The sequence below is a fragment of the Zootermopsis nevadensis genome, unplaced genomic scaffold (assembly GCF_977971745.1).
Source record: "Zootermopsis nevadensis isolate Lab colony 2312 unplaced genomic scaffold, Znev_1.0 Znev_ptg000023l, whole genome shotgun sequence".
Taxonomy (NCBI): domain Eukaryota; kingdom Metazoa; phylum Arthropoda; class Insecta; order Blattodea; family Termopsidae; genus Zootermopsis; species Zootermopsis nevadensis.
Window position 1 is genome coordinate 6,289,572 of NW_028259155.1, and position 20,946 is coordinate 6,310,517.

Here is a 20,946-nt window from a genome sequence, read left to right on the forward strand (position 1 = left end):
TCACAACCAACTCCACAGACCAGAGCAGACTTCGATAACCTAACTTTGTTTAATAAAACTCAAAAATTCTTTATCGTGTTCATAATTTCCCAACACCAGTCATTACCCTAAGCCAGATTAATCCAATCAAAACCCTCAAGCATACTTCCATAAGATCAATTCTAGTATTATCCTACCATCTACACCTAAGTCTTCCGAATGATGTCTTCCATCTTGGTTTTCCAATCACAAATTTCCAAGTATTTCTAACCTTTTCAATTCCTTCTACAGGCCTCACCCATCTCCAGCCTTCTCGAACTGACCATCTCAATACTTCGCGAAAAGTACAAAATTATGGAGTCCTTCATTTTGCAAAATCATCATCCATCTTAGGACCAAATATTTCCCTAAGCATCCTGTACTCCATCATACCCAATCCATGTTCTACCCTCAAGGCCAGATAACAAGATACCAGATAAAATAACTTTATGCCGTATAAATGCTTATGTTTTTAAAGAGGAGGGAACCGCGGTATTAATTAATTTAAACCTTCATATGCAAAACCTTATGATCAATAACAGAGCAGTTATAATGCACTGCATTTGACAGTTTTAATTAACTTACAGACATGAACTGCAACGGCAAACACTCCCCGAATTTAGTCTGCCCTTAATTTCCTCGTGGAAACTATTCAACTTTTTTAACGTCCTTTCCAATTATCTGAACTTGCCACACATTCAAATGATTTATTAGCTCCTCTTTATAATGAGTTCGTCCTGTAGAATGGTGACGAGACAAGGGCACGATACTTGGTTAGATTTCTCTGCTTCTACACCAACTTCCTTTCTAACAACTAACAGAGATTCTTGGTTTTTATTTATATTTTCGCCCAATACATTATCATCGACGCCACGCTGGCCTTGTAATCCTGGGGTCTCGGGTTCGATTCCCGGCGGTGCCAGAATTTATAACTTGTGTTGGGCAAGGCCGTGGTCTAGGCAACACAGAGTTTTCCTCCGGGGGCTTCCCCGGTTTCTCCGTGGCATCCCAACAATTACTCCATTCACACACAGAAGAAGGCAATGGCAAACCACTTCTGGATCATCTGCCAAGAACGTATATGAACAGGTCCCAGTCCGAGAAAAGAATGGAAGGATCCTGTTCATATGGACCTGTCGTCAGACAGAACACTAAATAATAATAAGATGAGTTGGTCTAGCGGTTAGAACGCTGGCCTTGTAATCCTGGGGTCTCGGGTTCGATTCCCGGCGGTGTCCGAATTTATAACTTGTGTTGGGCAAGGCCGTGGTCTACGCAACACGGAGGTTTCCTCCGTAGCATCCCAACAATTACTCCATTCACACACAGAAGAAGGCAATGGCAAACCACTTCTGGATCATCTGCCAAGAACGTATATGAACAGGCCCCAGTCCGAGAAAAGGATGGAAGGATCCTGTTCATATGGACCTGTCGTCAGACAGAACACTACATAATAGTAACATTATCATCAGCGCAGACCAGAAGCTGTAGTGTGGCATTCAATTCCACCCCCCACCCCCCTCGGTTTCTTGGACCCTGCTTATGGCGTATTCTAAAGTAATGTTTAAAATCAACAGTGATAAAACATTTCCTTGCCTGAGACTACTCCGCATACAACAGACATCAAAAAGAATTTACGTGCACGGATTTTGTTATAGGCTTCGTCCAAACACATTTCAATTAGCCTAACTAATTTAATTGGTATACCTAATTCAATAAGACTCTACAATACGTCCCTCGTAAATGAATCACGGACTTAGTAAATAGATAGCTGATGTACTATAACATTATAAAGTAAAGTTGTCCCACTATACGTCATGTAGGCGCTTGGGGGAGTGGATTATAGCTCCTACTCATTCTTAACCTCGGCACTAGATGGGGGTGGGTGGTCAGCGTCACGCCCCGGCCGTCTTTTACTCCCGGGACAGGACCCTGGTACTCAGTGGGTGATAGAGGCTGGAAGAAAAATCCTTTGTCCCCGTCGGGGATCGAACCCTGGTCGTCCAGTCCGTAGCCAGTCACTATACTGACTGAGATACACTCCCATTTTTTGTTTTAAGAATCTGAGGAATGCGTAATATCTGACCAGTAATTGAGACAAAATTCACACTGGTGATCCCCAGTACTTTCGTTAATGTCCATTTTACACTGCCTACGTCACTCTAAAGCAGTGGTGTTCAACCTGGGGTACGCGTACCCCCGGGGGTACGCGAAGACATCTTTCAGGGTACGTGAAATTTAAAAAAGTTTTATGATAAACATTGAATAATCAGTGATGTAATTTATTTAATTTATTTTAGATGTAGATTATATACTATGTATAACTTCAATTACACACCAACAACTTTGGGGGTACAAAGTTGAAGAGAAATTATATCTGGGGGTACGCGAAGACATCTTAGGGGGTACGTGAAATTTAAAAAATTATATATTATTTTATGATAAACACTGAATAATCAGTAATGTAATTTATTTAATTTATTTTAGATGTAGATTATATACTATGTATAACTTGAATTATACACCAACAACTCTGGGGGTACAAAGTTGAAGAGAAATTATATCTGGGGGTACGCGAACAAAAAAAGTTTGAATTCCACTGCTCTAAAGAATGCGTCAAAGTCAGTGATCCTGTATAATATTTAGTATCACGTTAGTTTTTTACGGTGGACGTTGAAATGATTCTCTTTATAATGATTTTGTCCTGTAGAATGGTGACGCTTCCTGATGGGATGTTATCGTAAACTAATCAAAACTATTTAGTCAGAGATACTGGACTGCATATTTCATTATTTATTCATGCCACAGACTATCTACCACTCGCAAGCACTTTTACTTTTATTATTTTAGGATTGTCTGTCCTTCCCTTTGTTCGGAGAAAGACGCATTACAAAATACTTTTTTTAAAGGATGTTTCGACAACTGAAGGCTTCTGCAGTTAATAACAGAAGCATGGTTATAATGCGAACTTGTGATTGTAACGGAAACACGCGCTGATAAGTTTTAAATGTCAACTGTTATTGGCCTTTCGGGTAATTTCACAAACATGACAACCGTAGTAAACACTTTTATGTGACATTAATTCACAGACAAATTGAAAGCGATCCGTAATATATTACAAACTAATTGTAATACGAGGTATTTTGTTGAGCAAAAGACGGCAGGAGTATTTTAATACCTGATAAAATAGTTCATGGACATTTTGTCTAGAACCACAGACACTATAAAACATTCTCCTTGGTGCCTTGTCTCTTATTACACATTTCCACAAAGGGTTGAAGTAGCAGACAGACTGTAACGACCCGGTCTCGAGGTCGTCCAGTCGGGGGAGTTCATACCCGCGACCAGATAGAACTCCTCAACCAAGGAAATACAGCAAAAGTCCCCAGCGCCTGCCAGTTCCTTGGCAACGTTGAACGACCACGATCACACCATGTTCAACCACGTCAAACGTGGCGGTCGCCTAGGGCAGGGGTCGACAAACTACGGCCCGCCGCCTCTTTTTGTACGGCCCGCGAGCTAAGAACGGATTTTACATATTTAAATTTTTTGAAATTTCAAGAGAAGAATCTAACAGAATTCTATAAATGTTTCCCAAGCGATGAATACGGTCAATTAAGATCATATGCTCGGGGATTTATATCTGTGTGAAAAGACATTTTCGAAGATGAAATATGTAAAATCTCAATACAGGTCAGCATTAATAATTTACAATCAATTTTGATGACAGGGAGTACTGAATTTAAACCTCAGTTTGCTGAAATGTTATCTCATAAACAGGCAATTCCATTCTTCTCATTAGTATAGAGCTGTATTTCAAACAATTGTAGTCTACTTATTATAATTACGTTACATTTTGCTCAATAAACTTGTTAAAACTTGGTTTTTTTTTGTTACATAAGTCGGCTTACCTATATAAATATCCTCGAGTTTGCCTCTTCGCCCGCAGAGCCTAAAATATTTACTATTTGGCCCTTTAGAAAAAAAAAATTGCCGACCCCTGGCCTAGGGCGTCAAAATTTGAACACGAAATAAGGGCAGAAAGTATAGCCACATCAGATTTAGTTCTGCCATAATTTGAAAGGTACTTACATGCGCTATTCCGTTTACGCCATACCCGGAATTGACGAAACCCTGAAAACAAAAGAGAAACAATTACCTCAATATAAATCTCATTGGCAAGGCATGTAGCCCGCATGGGAGAAAATATCAATGCATACAGAGTTTTGGTGGACAACCCAGATGGAAAGAGACCACCGGGAAGACCTAGACGTATGTGAGAGGATGATATTAAAATTAATCTTAGAGAAACAGGATTCATCTGTCTCAGGACAGGACCAGTGGTCCCATACATTTTGTAAATTTCTTCAGTGGCTGAGCGACCATCAGCTTCTCAGGAAGGACTCAGCTCCAAGGAGTACGTAAATAACATGTATCTGCAAGACAGAGCCGAGGAAGGTAAACAAATGGCCAATTTCCCTTGATTGCTTGATGATCTTTAATCCATTTCAATCGCAAGTGTCCTGAAGATAAAGGCAGTATGCTCCTTCGAAATTCCAGAAACCATTCTGCGAGTATACGGAGTCAAAACTAAGTACAGAACCCAAAAGAAAATTGCGAGCATAGTATCGAATGAGATGCGATATATTACGAACAATGTTCACGCAAGAACTATAAGATACCAGCCAGCGTCTCCTTGCTCAGGCCGAGAAAAAAACATTCATATTAAATTCCTGTACCAGTAATAGTGCATTCCCGGCTTAAGATTCGAACCTCTGCGGCCCGAATACACTCCCATTGCCTAACGAAGGTCACTTCACGGTTCAAGTGATGTAGTACCAAGGCCAAGGACGAGTGTGGTTCGATTCGCGTTCCTTTCTGTCCGGAGAGAAAACGTCGAACACACGCACTGAATCTGGTTGCGAGCGTGTGCATTAGCCCTTGAAAACCCTTCTATAACGTCAACTATCCCGTATTTTCCAGTCTCTAGTCTCGACAACACGGAGTTTTCCTCCGGGGCCTTCCCCGGTTTCTCCGTGGCATCCCAACAATTACTCCATTCACACACAGAAGAAGGCAATGGCAAACCACTTCTGGATCATCTGCCAAGAACGTATATGAACAGGTCCCAGTCCGAGAAAAGGATGGAAGGATCTTGTTCATATGGACCTGTCGTCAGACAGAACACTAAATAATAATATAAATAAATAGTCTCGACTACAAAACTGAAGCTATAAAGCCAATACGGTAGTTAAAATATCGTTAAATAAACCAAGAAACACCAGTAGATCACACACAGATCAATCTTATACGAAGCCATCGTCATTTCTCAAAAGATCTCGATGTTTAACGCACATTTATCTAATACATGCCACCATGACAGGGTGTCGGATCTATCAGAATGAATTCTGCGCTTGTAGGCCTTGGTTTGGACCAATGCGCTACCAAGCTCGTTATTGCGGTAAAGCAGTTTATATCAGAGTGCTTAAGGTACACGGTTATCCGCGTATGGAAACTAGACCACGTTGCATTCCATCCGTCAAATGTTAACTAGTGAAGAAAGCGTTGAGTCCTGTCAAAACATGCAGCACGAAAAAAGTGTCAAGACCTCTTTAGAACCCAACTGTCGCTCATCTAGCCAATAGGGACTAGGAAAGTTCGCCCGCCATGTTCCCTGTGATGACAACGTTTCGGAAAAAGTTTCCATCTTCAGGGCCAAAGTGACTTAAGACTTCAGTCCTGAAGATGGAGGCATCATGTTTCTCCGAAACTTTGGCTTCTATCGAGGAAAATACATGGCGCCAAGACCCAGATCATCATCATCATCATCATCACCAGAGTAAACCTTAATCTCACCTCCAAAATCAGTCGGACGGACACTGATCACTACAGATCAAGAGTTACTTATATTCTTGTAATTTAAATGGCAAAGTAATTTTTATTGCCTAGAAAACTGCCGGTACATTTTACTGTGAGTTCATATTATAAACAATAAACAAGTTACCACCAACAGAACACTTAACGTTATCTCGTGTTCGCGAAAACTGAGCTAGGCCGGAACCAAATCCGACCACTTCTACGTGACAGTTCACAGCAGTCGTTGATACTAAACGATATTACTCATAGCACTTCAGTTACGGACTGGACGACCGGGGTTCGATCCCCGACGGGGGCAGTTTTTTTTCCTCTAGCCTCTTAGTCCAGATGGGCTCTGGGGTCCACCCAGCCTCCTATCCAATGGGTACCGGGGTCCATTCCAAGGGGTAAAACGCCCGGGGCGTAAGATTGACCACTCACCCCCATCTAGTGCCGAGCTCAAGAATGAGTAGGAGCTATACCTGCTCTCCTCCAAGCGCATACATGGCGTGCAGCGGGAAACACTTATACAAGACTGACATAGCAGCTCGTCTGCGACAACAGGCAGATTCTTATATGGAGTAAAATGGAACCCCAAGAAACGTATTTAATGACGAATTTTCCGATACGCCTTCGAAATATAATGACAGTGGCGTTACATCCAACATCGTTTACTTACCGCACACGGCGAACACAAATGTGCACAATGTTAATCGACAAAACTTCGAAGGAAAGGAAACGCTTAAAACACTAGATGTAGAGGGATCGATAATATTAAAATTAATTTTAAAAATAAATCGGGCTTTTAAGTGTATAACGGATTCATCTGGCTTCAGTTCGGGTTCTTGTTAACACGGAAATGAACACAAGTTTCATAAAACGCGTCAAATTTTCTTGGCCAGCGAAGAAACTATCAGCTTTTTATAGGAGATCTTGTAGTATGTTTGGTATTTTACCACTGGTGTAAGCCGTAAAGAAAGCATTAATTGTCTACATGTCTAAATCTTTACGAATTTATAAATACTCAGCAAAACATTTTATAATTACGTCTAACAGTAACAAGTAGGCTATTTCTTTTTCGTATTCATCCGCAACACTGTTCGTGATATTTCCGTTGATTCAGAAGATAAACTACTAACGTTCTCTGCCCCCTGCCTCAATACTTAAGGATCGTAACCAACTCCATACAGCAGAACCTTTCGTGATAAACTAAATACTCGCTCAGTTAACCAGTTAACCCGTCGTTTACGAAACCCAAAGGTTCATTACTACTTCGTTCACAAGAGACCGCCACTGGTTGCCGTTCTGAACCAAATGAATACAATCCACACTAATTCATATTATCTGCCGTCCACTTTAATATCATCCTCCCATTTACGCGTAGTCATAAAAGCGGTCTCTTCCTCCCAGGTTTTATGACAAAACTTCGCATTTCTCATCTCCACTTCGTGTGGATGCATACATTCAAGAATAAATAAGGCATCCGAAGGTTATTTCCGGTAAGCCGTTTTACATATCGTATCGACATGTAAGCCAAATTAAGTTCATTCGTTAAATAAAAAGTTCAACGAAAGGTCAACTCAGCTACAGTTCTTCGCCTCGTTTGTTAAGGTACGGCAGACTCCAAGAAACTGTTTTCCAACTTCTTCCATAAAACTCTTGAGAACTACCACAAAAGAAGAAAGGTGGAAGGTACAGTCACATTCAGAAGTAGACCACTTCTCTGAAACGTTCGCATGCCCAACATTCTCCATAACAAAATGGGGCAATTAGTTGTCCACAGCCTGTAAAATGACGACGTATAAAGCAGCTCAAGATGAACTTGTCAGTTCTTAAAACCATTCAATGAACAAAAGTTTGAAGACAGATTACGTGTCCTGTCCAAAAACGAGTGGTTGCAGGCCTGATACTGAATTTACAAATTACTAACCACTTCGTGTAATTCTCTTCCCTTCCTGAACTCTTAGAATTATCAAACGGGCCTTTAAACAAAAGAATTCAGCTACCGCGGGAATATAATAAACCGCGTAGCTCAATCAGTTTCTTCTAACCTCTGGCTCTGAGGCGACACAATTACAAACGAGGATTCCCTTCCCGGTTCGTAAAACGCGGTCGAGGCAGACGCTAGGCACTCACCATCTCCTCCCCTGAGACCAAAAGCAAGCAGGAGCTCTCCCTTCCCCTCCTGCTCCTCCCCCCTCCTCAAAAAAAGAAAACGATGCCTTGGCGATTGTTAGGACATCTACACGGGGACATAACAACCAAGAAATTCATGCATGACGCTGTGCAGTGAAGTATTGTGGGTCACAGCCCAGAAACCCAATGGCAACCGCTGAAAGAACCTGAGATATATATAAATTTCCATCTGCTAACTTCTTCGTCACGAGAGTTCTCCATTTTTAGTTCACGGGATCACCGACGAAGCGCCAGGTAATCAGTCGCTGACACTTGAATGACCGTAATCCATACTCCAGACGTATATTTTAAAACACAAACGTTGGTAACACTTGCTGCCAACGAAACTTCCTTAAAACTAGCTAAAATTTCCCAACTTACTGAAGGAGCATATATGCCCACAGTCAGAACGTTTGCTGCTATTAGGGTCTGATTTTCAGGTTTGCACCTCCAAACCCTTCTTTTTCATGGCTTCCATACCTCCCGTGTTTTCATGCTGTCATCTCCCGCCCCCACCCCCCTCGCTCATCTCTACACGCTGTTCCCCTGCTGATAACTCCCGCGCTGTTGCCAAGTCTACTCATGGTATTGATCCGGTTCGGAGGGTCATATGACCGCAGCGCGACCTACGCTGTTGGAGCGCAAACAATACCCGGCTATTTCATTCATTTCTTGCGTTTCCTAGCGTCTGGTTTTACGGTCCACCGGGAGTCTAACACAGACGTTGAAGAACACAGCGGATCTAAATTATTAATTATTATGTGAGATTTTATTATTATTAAAATGTCTCCCTTTTACGTTCTTGGGGTTTTCCCACACGTCACCTTTCACATACTCTTCACTTGATCAACATGTTTCGGACCAATACGGCCATCATCAGGTTAAATTACCTGCTTCTACATCGACGTCCAGAAATAATAATAAAACAATATAGTAAACAGTGGGGTTTTTTTTTGCATCGTGTTACTGGCGTTTCGGCGGTGCTTGCAGCCTCCATCATCAGGGACATACCTCCATGATTAAGTTATATTTTAATTTATTTCGAAAAGAACGTATTGTAGTTAAATCCTGTTGTAAAAAATTTCTATGCGTTGTTTTTCACACAACTTCCCATCAGCGAAGGCGTTTAATCGAAGAAGGAAAATCCATTTCAATAATAATTTCGATGTTTGAAATAAGATTCTATTAATTCCATACTTATACGGCATTGAAAGAAATTACTTTTTACTAACGATGTCTTACAGCTTTAAAGAATCATTCAAATCACCAATTTGCGTGTTTCATTGCTAGCGTTCGATGTTTCTAACGCAAATGTTAAAGAATACGTTTAAAGTCGTTAGGCGTTTGATGACTGATTCTTGATTGTTAAAGAATGGTCGCCTCATCTGCGTTGGCCATGCATTACTGTAGAAAACAACGAAAGTATTCCGGACCGAGACTTGAAACTCAGGTCTAAACAGATAGTAGACGTGCTAACTACCTAACCTTGGAGACAAGAGTTCTTGACGGCCGTTCAGGGAACAGCGTAAAATGGTTTTGCATTAAGATTAATTCATTACCCAAACAGTTACCAGTTTGAGGTCTCACTGACTCAAACGGGACCCGTAAAGGTATAATTTGGCTGCACGCGACAGAGACAAGCGACCGAGGCAGGCGACAGAGTTACGAGACCGAGACTGGTCGCTTCCTGTCTGCTCTCTGTACAATCATATGAAGTACAATTACGAGCGCGAGACAGAGACAAGGCACAGGAGACCGCTCTCGGACCAGTAGTGTCTCGCGACGGGCTCAGGCAGCACGTGTGTTGTTGAGTAAAATAATGACAGAAATTAAATTTAATGGTGACCAAGATGAGCAATTGGTAGAATTAGTAGCAGAAAACCGACCACTGACCACCGACAGAAAGATCCTTCTTCACGTCTGGTTTTGAATATTGAACTCGTAGGTTTTCTTTGTTTCTTTCGCAACAAATAACACAGCAACACATCATCTTATTCTTATTCTTCGAGTAACCTTTTTAGAAGCATTTGTGTATTCATTTTTCGCAGAATATGTGCACGTAAGTCTCAACAAAACAAAGAAAACAAACACTTTGCCGCATGTCTCGGTCGTCACCTCAGAAGTGTGTGGCGACAAGCTGCGATGTGTCCGTCTCCCGTCTCTGTCGCCTGCCTCGGTCGCTTGTCTCTGTCGCGTGCAGCCAAATTGTACCTTAAGATGTAGCACGACTGGTTTAGTAAAATGCTAGTTTTAATAAGTTCACGAATTTATAAAACACAAAAGCACTCATTAAACCAGGATTTCGTGCTGTGTCCTTAGCTTACCATCTAAAATTCAGTGAAAATATTCATCTTAAATCTGCACACAAAAATGTTCCGACGAAATCACATTTCTAGCCTCACGTTAACAGTGGTTAAAACCGAAAATACTTAGTGCAATCCTTTTATTATCTTAACTGTACATTAAAATTACATTAACATGTTTAGATATCGACTGTAGCCCTATCCTACACGTGACACTGTTACTGTCACATGTCTCCTGCCGGAATAATTTCAAAAAATAGGATTTAAAAAAAACTCCGGCGAATGCACTGGCATCTCCTGCAGAGTTTCGCTCTAGAAACGCCATTCCGTACGATCTGGGATTCTAAAGGCCTTGAGTACGGAGGTGGCAGTCTTCTGGGTTGTAGCGCCCTGATGATGAAGGCAACAAGGGCCTCCGAAACGTTGGTAAACTTCCACCAGGCTACACGGCGCTACAACCGAATATTTAAACCAGGGGTATCTTAGAAACATTCGAAAACACTAAGACTATGATAAAGCAAATAAGTTCTGAAATAAACCTTCCGGCATGTTTCTCGCAAGATATCTCTGAGAAAAACAGGAAACTGTTTACACTGTGGTTTAAAACCAATCAAAAAGTTCGTCCTGCACTTGTGACTACGTCCCACGCCTTAAAGGCATTAACGAAACGTCGAACTAAAGCACTGTGATAAATGGCATCACGTTCGCGAACAAATGAACGGATAAAACGAGTAATCCGTTACGTGACTGGTTGACTCTATGAGGGGCCTCGATTTCAAAGATTCGTCCTTCACATTGGCTAAGCGAGCGCCGAGTTGTTCTTGAAACAATTCCCACACCACGTACAGCAGTTTGTCTTGTGTTAGTTAGTCAGTTATGGCTTAACTAAGAAATTCCTAGTTAAGGGTGGCGAAATAAGGGTTGTGGTTTCGTGGGTACTTGCAGGGCATTTGCCTGTAAGCCCTCAGAACGGCTATGAAAAATTCAGTCGGGATATCCAGTGTCTGGGCTGAGATATGAACACAGGACACTGTAAGTTGAGAAGCCGCAGACATTGTACAGAATGGGACAAAAAATCGAGGTTGTAGTAATGTCGGACATCAAAATATTCTTACTGACATATTAAATATGTGTTATATTAATACAGGTACGACATACGCAAATCACCTTACACTGAAATATGAAAAAATGCAAATATTGTATTTAATGTCTTATTTATAACCAACAAACACGTGTGATTAGACGTGACTGGACTCTGCCACAAAACACTGAAAACACTGGTTCACGTCTAAAGATCCAAAACACGGTTTCATGTTACAATTACAAATATTCACTATATTGTAAACTTCGCTGTGATTTTGGAACTGAATAAAAATACAAATTTACATCTTCCTGTTAAGAAAACATTCGTGGGCATTTTAATTTCATTTTTCTTAAAATTTATAAAATTCTCTTATGTCGACATCACTGGATTCCTTTTTTGAAGTCAACCGCAATTTTTCAGAAGCTTCGTTGAATATTAATGGCGAATGGACAGAAATACATTTCTAATGCCACTAGATCTTTTCTTAAATTCTTCCAGAAGATCTACAATTTTATTTCCGTCTCGCACATTTATTTTCAGAAACATGGCAAATGCATAACATTACAAATTCTCATTTGTTGACTTCCGATGTTTTAATTACGCTGAAACATCTTCACAACGAAGAAAATATAACCAAAGTATTTTCTTCTGCCCTGAGGTTTGAAATTTAGATCATTCACGTAATGCATAATACACATTCAAAATTAAAATCAGCTCATTTCAGTTCCTCGCCATCAAACTCCATATTCCGTCACTTTAGGAACAATTTAAGTTCGTTCAGATAAAATTTAACCTAGAGAGGCTAATGTCTTCAGTCCACCTTCTCTTAGAACATTAGTTCTTGGTCCGTTACTGTGCACGCCTTTACAAGACGTCCATCTCTAAAAGATTATTCAGTCTTCGCCAATTTCTGGTTTATCGCAGTTTTCCTTCTTTAATTCATTTCTTTTCCAAACAGTCTGTTGTGAGCTCAATTTAACTCCCAAATATTGTCTTTACGAAACTGATTCATGTATTTGTTTATTCCAGTATTGTTAGCTTGTCTTCTGGGTTATGGCGTCGTGTAGTCAGAAGTTTACCAGCGTTTCAAAGGTCCTTGGTGTCTCCTTCATCAGGGCGATAAAGGAAATTTCTGTCTGAACTGTGAGTTACCAAATATAACTTTCAGTAATAACGTCTTCTGGACCCCGACATATTCCGCTAGAAATCTTTGACAGGAACAAGAATATCTTGTCATATTATCCCCTAGAAGTTCAGGTTTACAAAATTTAAATGTCCCGATTACGACAGATCCAAAGGCTATTAAAATATTTCCTAAATAAAACTAAATACCATCTCACATCAAGCAAAATGTAATTCCGGAGGAAGTAATTCGTTACTCAACATATACAGGGTGAGTCAGAAGTATGTTTACAAACTTCGTGTGCGTGTTCCAGGATTAAAAATAAGAAAAAATGTTTCTATGAACATGGGGTCGCAAATGCTTCATTTTCGAAATAATAGCTAAAATTCATTTTCAATGTATGCCGTTATTGTCAAGTATAAGGACAGGGATTCACTTTGATATAAAGTCATTTCATTAAAACTTATTTTTGGCTATTATTTCGAAAATGAAACATTTACGACCCCATGTTCATAGAAACATTTTTTCTCATTTTTAATCTTGGAACACGCACACGAAGTTTGTAAACATACTTCTGACTCACCCTGTATAAATGAACTTCACAACGAAATAATATAAAACTAGCCCAGAAGTTCAGAAGCTGCCTTCCGCTAATATTTTGTTAAGGACTGCGTACATTTTTGATATCATAACCGCCCGTTCTAACCCCAGCTCGGTTACAGTGACTTTAGATGTATCTTGATATCGTCGTTTTGATGTCCACAGATGGGACTTAACGGAATGGAAATTACTGGATTGATCTCGACGTAATTTTGTTACGGTTTGCTCGTCGACACGCAAAGGCATACTTTCAGAGACTATTCATGAACAAGGCTTCCGTAAAAGTCAGCGAGATAACTTCCAGAATTCGATGATCGGTTCAAAAACTCAGTACGTCGTGGAAATGTTGTAGTTATGTGAAGCTTGTTCAATGTCATTTCACTTGTCAGGATGTGCAAACACTGACGGTTAAAATCTGAGATATCTCTCGATGCGCGTCTCTTTAATTAATCTCCATCCAATTTAACAATAACTGTCAAAACATTTGATTTTATTATTACACTGAATTTTAAATATTCACAGGATAATAAACGTACACAACTTTTAATTGACGAAGTCAAGAGACAATTTCACTTGTAATTTAAATATAACTTGGATACGAACACATTTCCAAACGTAGGTCAAATCTAACCTCGATACCGAAACGATACCTACGTCTGTCATGCGCAGAAAGTAGACCAGAAGTGTCTCCCAGTTACACCAAAGTTTCAAAGACGCGGCGAAGTGACTCACCCAGACGTTAAATTCCGCCTCCCCAACTGGTCAGAAATCAACAGGTCTTGTGGCCAGAATTCCAGCCGGAAATGCCCCAATTCGAATCCCATTGGCTGGCGCTCATCTAATTTGGAAGAACTACTTTTCCCAACTGTAGTATGGCAAGTGGCTGATAGAACTCACTTCGACAGCTATTATGACTGCATTTTGGCTCTGTCTCTTGCTAAAAAGTTGCTGAAATGGAAAGGTTAAGATAGGGGACTCTGAAACCAAAATTGATACCAACTCATTCAGTTTCGTAGCTCGCCTCCGTAATCCCAATCCGAGATTTTAACCAGGACAGCCCTGTTGCATTACAGGCCTACTGTATCATCCTAAGTGATGAAAAAAACTATCGCGTAAGATATTTTAAGCGAATGGTCAACACAAATAACAAATTTTGTTAAAAAAAATACAACTGGCAAATGAGTGGGCCAGATATGTTAACCTCTTTTTTCTAGAATTTTAATAAAAAGTCGTTTAATTTCAATAAATTCTCAAAATTGTATCTCCGTGGTCTGAGGGCCAGTGAGAAAAGGAGTAGGGCCACAGATTGGGAACCCCAAATACAGTACAAAGTCCAAGAGTAACGTTTAGTGATGTTATAATATTATATACGTGGAAATTAAACTAGGTTAAGGTATATTAATGTTTTAAAATCGTTTCACCGTATAAACATTGCCCCTCTGAACAAGAAACATGAAAAGAGTAAGTTTATAGTTCATTATATGCATAAAGCAATAAATATTATACCAAAGACTCTGATGGTTACCATAAGAACGAAGAAGTATTTCGATTTCCTGACTGAGAGGTTAGAACTTACTGTACACTTTACAGAAATTTTTAAATTCGACAAAGAAATGTTCCCGGTGGAATTCCAAGTAACATTTATAACGTGTGTTACTAAAATTCTTATAAGTGACAGAAGACATACAGGGATTAGAGTTTAATCAAATACAACTTACAACATTCAGGCTGACGTTACGGGTTTGAACCTACGCTGAATATTAAATCCGTTGACGTCATTATACACGTACGATAACCAAAGGCCATACGAAAATTAAACGAGACTACGTAAGATTTCAGTTTCTCAAAGCAACGAGTATTAAATGCGCCCTGATGATGGAGGCATCACGCACCTCCGAAACATCGTTAAAAATTCTACCAATTACACCCAGAAGACAATCATCTTCAAGAACGTATTTCACGAGCTTAGTCAATTATTTCAAGATAACAAGGTCTTAATAATTATCGCTGTTAATCTCAATGCAAAACTGTGCACTGTTACACTAGAGATTCCTGTTAAATTAACAAATTCCACGCATGTTTTGTCTTGTCGCAGAAGCCTGAATAAAAATCCAAAGTCTGTCTCACTTGTTCGATAGTTTTGAGGAAACTTTGCCCTTCAGACGGTCACAAGGCAGAAGCGGGAGGTGTGAGATCAGGCGAACGCGGGGGCCACAAATTACGTCCGTGTTTCATTCCATTGATACGTTTAGTGAGGGTCCAAAAACTGATGTTCAGCCACCTGACGCGGCTTGTAACCCGAGAATCTTTCACCAATGTCAAAAAAACTGCTTTACGTCAATTCTTTCGTCTTGCCACTGATACAAACTTCAGTAGGTGAGGTAATTCTTCGAAATTTTCCCCACTGAAACTACATGCAATTGCTGACAAGGTCTCGTGAGGATATCGCCTATTATTCCCATGGGTCGACCCCCTGTAGATTGGAAAATCTGTCATTTATCTTTAACCAGTTGATGTGACAACGAGCTTACAGGTAACATCTGACTGTACTTTATGAGTAGAACACGATCCATATGTATATTACGAATCACCCTGTATAGTGAAATACAACAGAAATGGAATGAGTATTATCATACCAAATTTGCTTAGACAAAGTTTTCCTTGGAATCTAAAGTAAGGATGGAGTCCCGTTCCGGTATTCGAACACGATATATCTCGAAAACGAGTCGAATGTATTTTCCTTTGTGCTGATCGATCTCTGGTTTGCATTTGTGATGTGAGCGGAAAATGTTTATTGTTTACGCGCTAGTGCAGTGTTTACCAACCTTTTTCAGTGAAGGAACACCCAAAATAATTTTATACGCCGAGGAACCCCCACATATGAAAACGTTTACAGACCATAAAAAATTTATGGCGGAGAGCGAAATTCAAGTACTGCTAAACTACTGCCAAGAAACTTTATTTCTAAAGAACTGCTATATATTATATCAGCTTATATTTTAAGAAAATAATTGAAGAAATTTTTCTGTCCTTTTTGTATCATACAATATTTTTTAATATCAAATATAAAATAGAAATGACGTTCACAACGAAACTCAATATACTGTTCACTGTCGGTGTGACACTTGGTCTCGATTCTCTTAGTACAAATATTGAATCTTTCGTCGAATTTTTGACAAACACACTCGCAGTTCTTCCTCGACGGACAGCAGATAGGAGATTACTCCAGTACTGCCAATTGCCGGACAAAAATTCCCGCGATTTTTAAATTTCGCGGTATTTCAAATTTATTTATTTATCCCACGATTTCTCGCCTAACACTGGTTATGAAATACTGTGCTAGTGTATACTCAGTTAATACAAAATGGCGATGCAGGGATGTGAATGTAACGCTCTGTTTGAATTGAGAGTAACCATTGTAGAGTCTGACATCAGATGATGTATTACTAACCGAATACTTTCACTGACATAGCTTCAATTCTCATTGCACTGGAGGTGAAAACTAGGTAAGAAACTCGATGTCCTACTTTAAGAAATATCCCACATTTCCATGTACAGTTTGCAGAAAAATGCAACAAACTACTCTCTTTGAAGAAGTCTCTTGAGAGGGTACCCACGAAGTATCCTAGTCACATGTTCCGATCTCCCCTCTTAATAACTTAATCCTTATTTCAGTTTCAAATGAGATTTGCAGAGATCATCGAAGTAGCTACCTTTCGGTTCATTTTTCCACCGCATTCCCTACAATACTTACTGATGAATGCCAAACAGCTCAACTAACTAAAGCATTTCTTCTGGCTGTTGCACTGTGTAGTCTGGTAGACGTCCACCAACGTTTCAGAGGTCTTTGCTGCATCCATCATGGTCCTGATGATGGAGGCAGTAAGAACCTCTGAAACGTCGGCAATCTTCAGACTCACCGCCATGAAAACCTCAAATCATACAAAGTAGCATTTCCGTAATTTAGCCTCCTTCTAATTTACTTGTGAATATCATTTTGATTTATTACACGACAGTATATTAAATGTATTAATCGTTACATATTTAAATTCTGCGTCAGACCAGTCACTTGCAAAGTTACACTTCTGACATGGAATCACCCAGCCGAGTAAGCATATACGCCTGGTACATGAAATTCGTATCACAACTGCCACAGCTTCCATCATGAGGGACGCTCTGCACAAAGTTTCGGGCGAGATGGATTATCGATTTGACAACTTCCTTATGACTTGCGGAGCACATATCGAGTCTCTGTGAGGTTTGTACAAAACTTTGATATCATTTCTATCGACTGATGTAGATCTGAAGTACTAAGCACGTCACATGTGTTTTCTGTATCATTTTGAAAATTTGCAGTCCTTTTGTGCTCACCCTGTATATACACACGTGCGCTTATTTCATTACCCTACGCATCGACACAGCTGTCGTTCTAGTCAACCAACCGCGCCCCCTTGACATTCAGTTTTACTGAAATCTGGTCGTAGTATTTAATGTCGGAATCCACATAATACGCGACTTTCTATCCCCGACAGGGGCAGAGGATTTTTCCTCTAGCCTCTGCCCACCCAGCCTCCTATCCAATGGGTACCGGGGTCTTTTCCCGGGGGTAAAGCCGGCCGGGGCGTGATGCTGACCACTCACCCCCATCTAGTGCCGAGGTCAAGGAAGAGAGGAGCTATACCTCCTCTCACCCCAAGCGCCTACATGGCGTATAGTGGGACAAACTTTACTTTACTTTTTACACATTTCCTATCCACTAGGTACGTGTTGGAAAGGGGGGGGGGTTCATGTGTAAGGCGGGTTGACAGCCCCAGAACCACAGTAAAATATTTTTTTAAAAAATTGTTTTTGGCGTGTTTGGAACACAGAGGTTTTCAACGTACTCAGAACAACGAACGAATATCCACAGAAATCGTGCCGCGGCCTGCAGAAAAGAGGTTATCTGTGAGTGTGTTAAGCATCACATCACGAAGGCCACGTCACGCTGAGAAAATATTGGGCCAGAATGGGGTTCGACTGCATTTACTCCATTGATGAATTCCAATATCCGTGGTATAAGGCACTGAGTCGACCCTAGAAAGATTCTGGAAGAGATACTTTTCAACCAACTTGTAATTAACAAGTCTGGACTGTTCCAGCCGAGAAGTGGCTGCTGTTCTGAACAATAATGCCCTGCAAAATAAACCTAGACACGACCAAAGAATTCTAGGGTTTCCAACTTCTTCAAACGAGTAAGCTCCCCCACCTACTTCTTCAGACTTAAAAGGAACCAACTTCTGCCAGGTTTCGAGAGACAACATCAAAGAAAAGATAAGATTGACGCGTAACCCGCCCCAGTTGTGTCGAACTGCCTTGACCTCGTCCAGCAAGCAAGTGCTGGTGTTCCACTTGCCTACTCGGTAAGAAGTAACATGGTTCGGCAACCTATCAGTCTCACACATGACTGGGCGATGGCTCGTAACACTCCTTTCGCCGCACGTTCTACAGCGTCGAACAGCTGGGTAACTCCTTGAATGAACAAAAGATGGCTACAGTCCGCGAAAGTTAAGTATACACCTGTGACGTAGACTGCCTGGTAGGCATGTATTATGCGCATGCGTAAGCCTCCCTGGGTGGAAAATATTCTTCTTTCGAACAAAGTTTAATTTTTCTGCCGTGTTTCTTACCATCCGCCGGTCCACTGTTCAGAGAATCGTAAATTCATTTTTATTGCTACTACTGTTTTATAATAGTTCTAATGATTTAAATTAATACCCATAGTGTTTACGTCAAATCGGAACAAGCACGATGTTTTTAGGTCTGCTGATAATGCACCACGTGACTTCCCTGGCCACATACGTCACGTGTCTTTGCTGTCAGTCAATACTACCCCAGGGTTTCTCGGAAGAGACGGGATCATTGGTAGCTCTGTAACATTTTTATCCGACTCATTCTCGCTGCTTGAAAAATTACACTTATGTAACCGCCATCGTGTGTGTTTCTCTCTTCAAACTTTTGCCACCAGTCGCGCTAAATTTTGCAAAAACAGTGCGTGTTTAACTTTCCATAATTGGTAACTATATCGCGAAAGCACGGGTTTGTGAGACGAACGTGACACTAACGACACCTATGGTAGATTTTTGTAACATGTTATAGTATTGTGATTCTTTTGTTTATCGTAAAACAATATGGTCTTCAGTCTGACAGTGACAAAGAATCATTGGAGCTTGTAAACACGAATGTTACACGCAGATTATATGCAAACCTACAAATTAAGTAAGAAATATTGTTCAGAAATAAAACGATTACAGTGCAAAACTTTCATGTCACGACAATCTTTGACACAAAGACACGTGACTGCTTGAACCGTGAGATGGAGCCGAGTAGTGTACAGCCATATGGGAAGGGGCTGATGAACGATGCTCTCACGCCTTGTTTCGAAGGTTGTGACTCGCGTTAATTTCATAAAATCAGGAACACTTTTAACAGCTATTTTCAAAAATTTCTTCCGAGTTTTCGAGACTGAAAATAGAAATCGGACGTATTTCTGTGAATTTAGCTGACTACGTACTGGAAGGTTTTACGATCCTGGGAGTGAAATGATGACTTCCCAGGATATAAAAGGTATTACAGATATTCCAGAACATATCAAAGATGGCTGCTCTAGTATTCTCGCTTCTCTGGTGAATCTGAGAGCCAGATTAAGAAGTGAATTGGAAGTTACAAAGCAAAACCACTTTTGCTTATGATTTTTACGTTCAGTAAACAAAACTTTCACCAAGAGATTTTAAAAAATTCTGAGTTAGGACGTAAACTTTTCCTCGGACTCCTTTAATATCGAAGTTGAAATTGTGCCAGGAAGTTTCCACATGGAAGTGCCTGAATTGAAACGCGCGTTAAAGCACGATTCACACGAATTTCTTTAATACACCTACGAATTTAAACCGTCGGTAGAGATTACTAAGAAGACGTTTTGTTTGGTGATATATCCGAACGAATATTTAACATAATAAGTTTACTTCGTCGAAACATCGATCTCGATTGATAGATCTCGAAACTAATTTCGGTTGAGTAGCTTGGCTAAGGTTAGTCTTTATTTTCTTCCAAGAAAGCTGTTGGACTAACTCAACTTTGTTTGCCCGGGGGGAGGGGGTCACTTGGGAATTAGGTTGAAGCAGAAACAAATTTTAATATTTCATAACCCAGACTAAAAGCAGGCTAGAGCTATGCTGAACTAGTCTGATATCAAAGTAACTATTAACTATTCTAGTCCCTCCAGAACGTCATCTAAACATTATACCTTACAGATGTGTAATATTTACGTCAGGGCTTTAATTGAAACTAAGAATCTTCAATTAAAGAAGTTTATTTTGCATCGCATTACATTCGATAAATTAATTTTTGGGCAACAAAATATTGTTTTAACATATATCGATTAGGATCCGTGTGATTTTCGCTCCTAAAACTGAAAATCTACTTAACAGGACATTAAGACCGATACGTCGACAGACAATACTGAAACGACTTTCATAAATTATTTCCACCCAGTTTCAAAGCACGACACAAATCTTTATGGTGACCAAAATCGCTAAGGTCAGTGACAGTATAATATTTTACAACATCAGTCCTTTTCTTGAACAGCCAGATCTAGTACATTTTCACTTTCTATTCGCATCTCATGAACCCCACACACCCATCTCTTCATGTTTCTCAAATTTAAAGTCAAAAACTATTTCCGATTCCTAAAATCCCCACTTTGTCGTCACTGAATTAAATAACGTACCACAAGTAATTAAAAAGGTTGTTCA

The 20,946-nt window shown here is 40.2% G+C and overlaps 1 protein-coding gene and 1 long non-coding RNA gene across 13 annotated transcripts in view; one reads left to right on the top strand and one right to left on the bottom strand.

The window, feature by feature from the left end:
* Window positions 1-20,946, bottom strand: part of Ssdp (Sequence-specific single-stranded DNA-binding protein) — a 167,003-nt gene that overhangs the window by 78,210 nt on the left and 67,847 nt on the right. For all 11 annotated transcript variants that reach the window (XM_022073944.2, XM_087354318.1, XM_022073940.2 and 8 more), the window contains exon 5: window positions 4,111-4,152. In XM_022073944.2, coding sequence (XP_021929636.1) covers window positions 4,111-4,152 — 42 coding nt within the window. The remainder of the gene's footprint in view (window positions 1-4,110; window positions 4,153-20,946) is intronic.
* LOC147872870 (uncharacterized) overlaps window positions 1-20,946 on the top strand; it is a 108,939-nt gene that overhangs the window by 40,318 nt on the left and 47,675 nt on the right. The window lies entirely within an intron of this gene.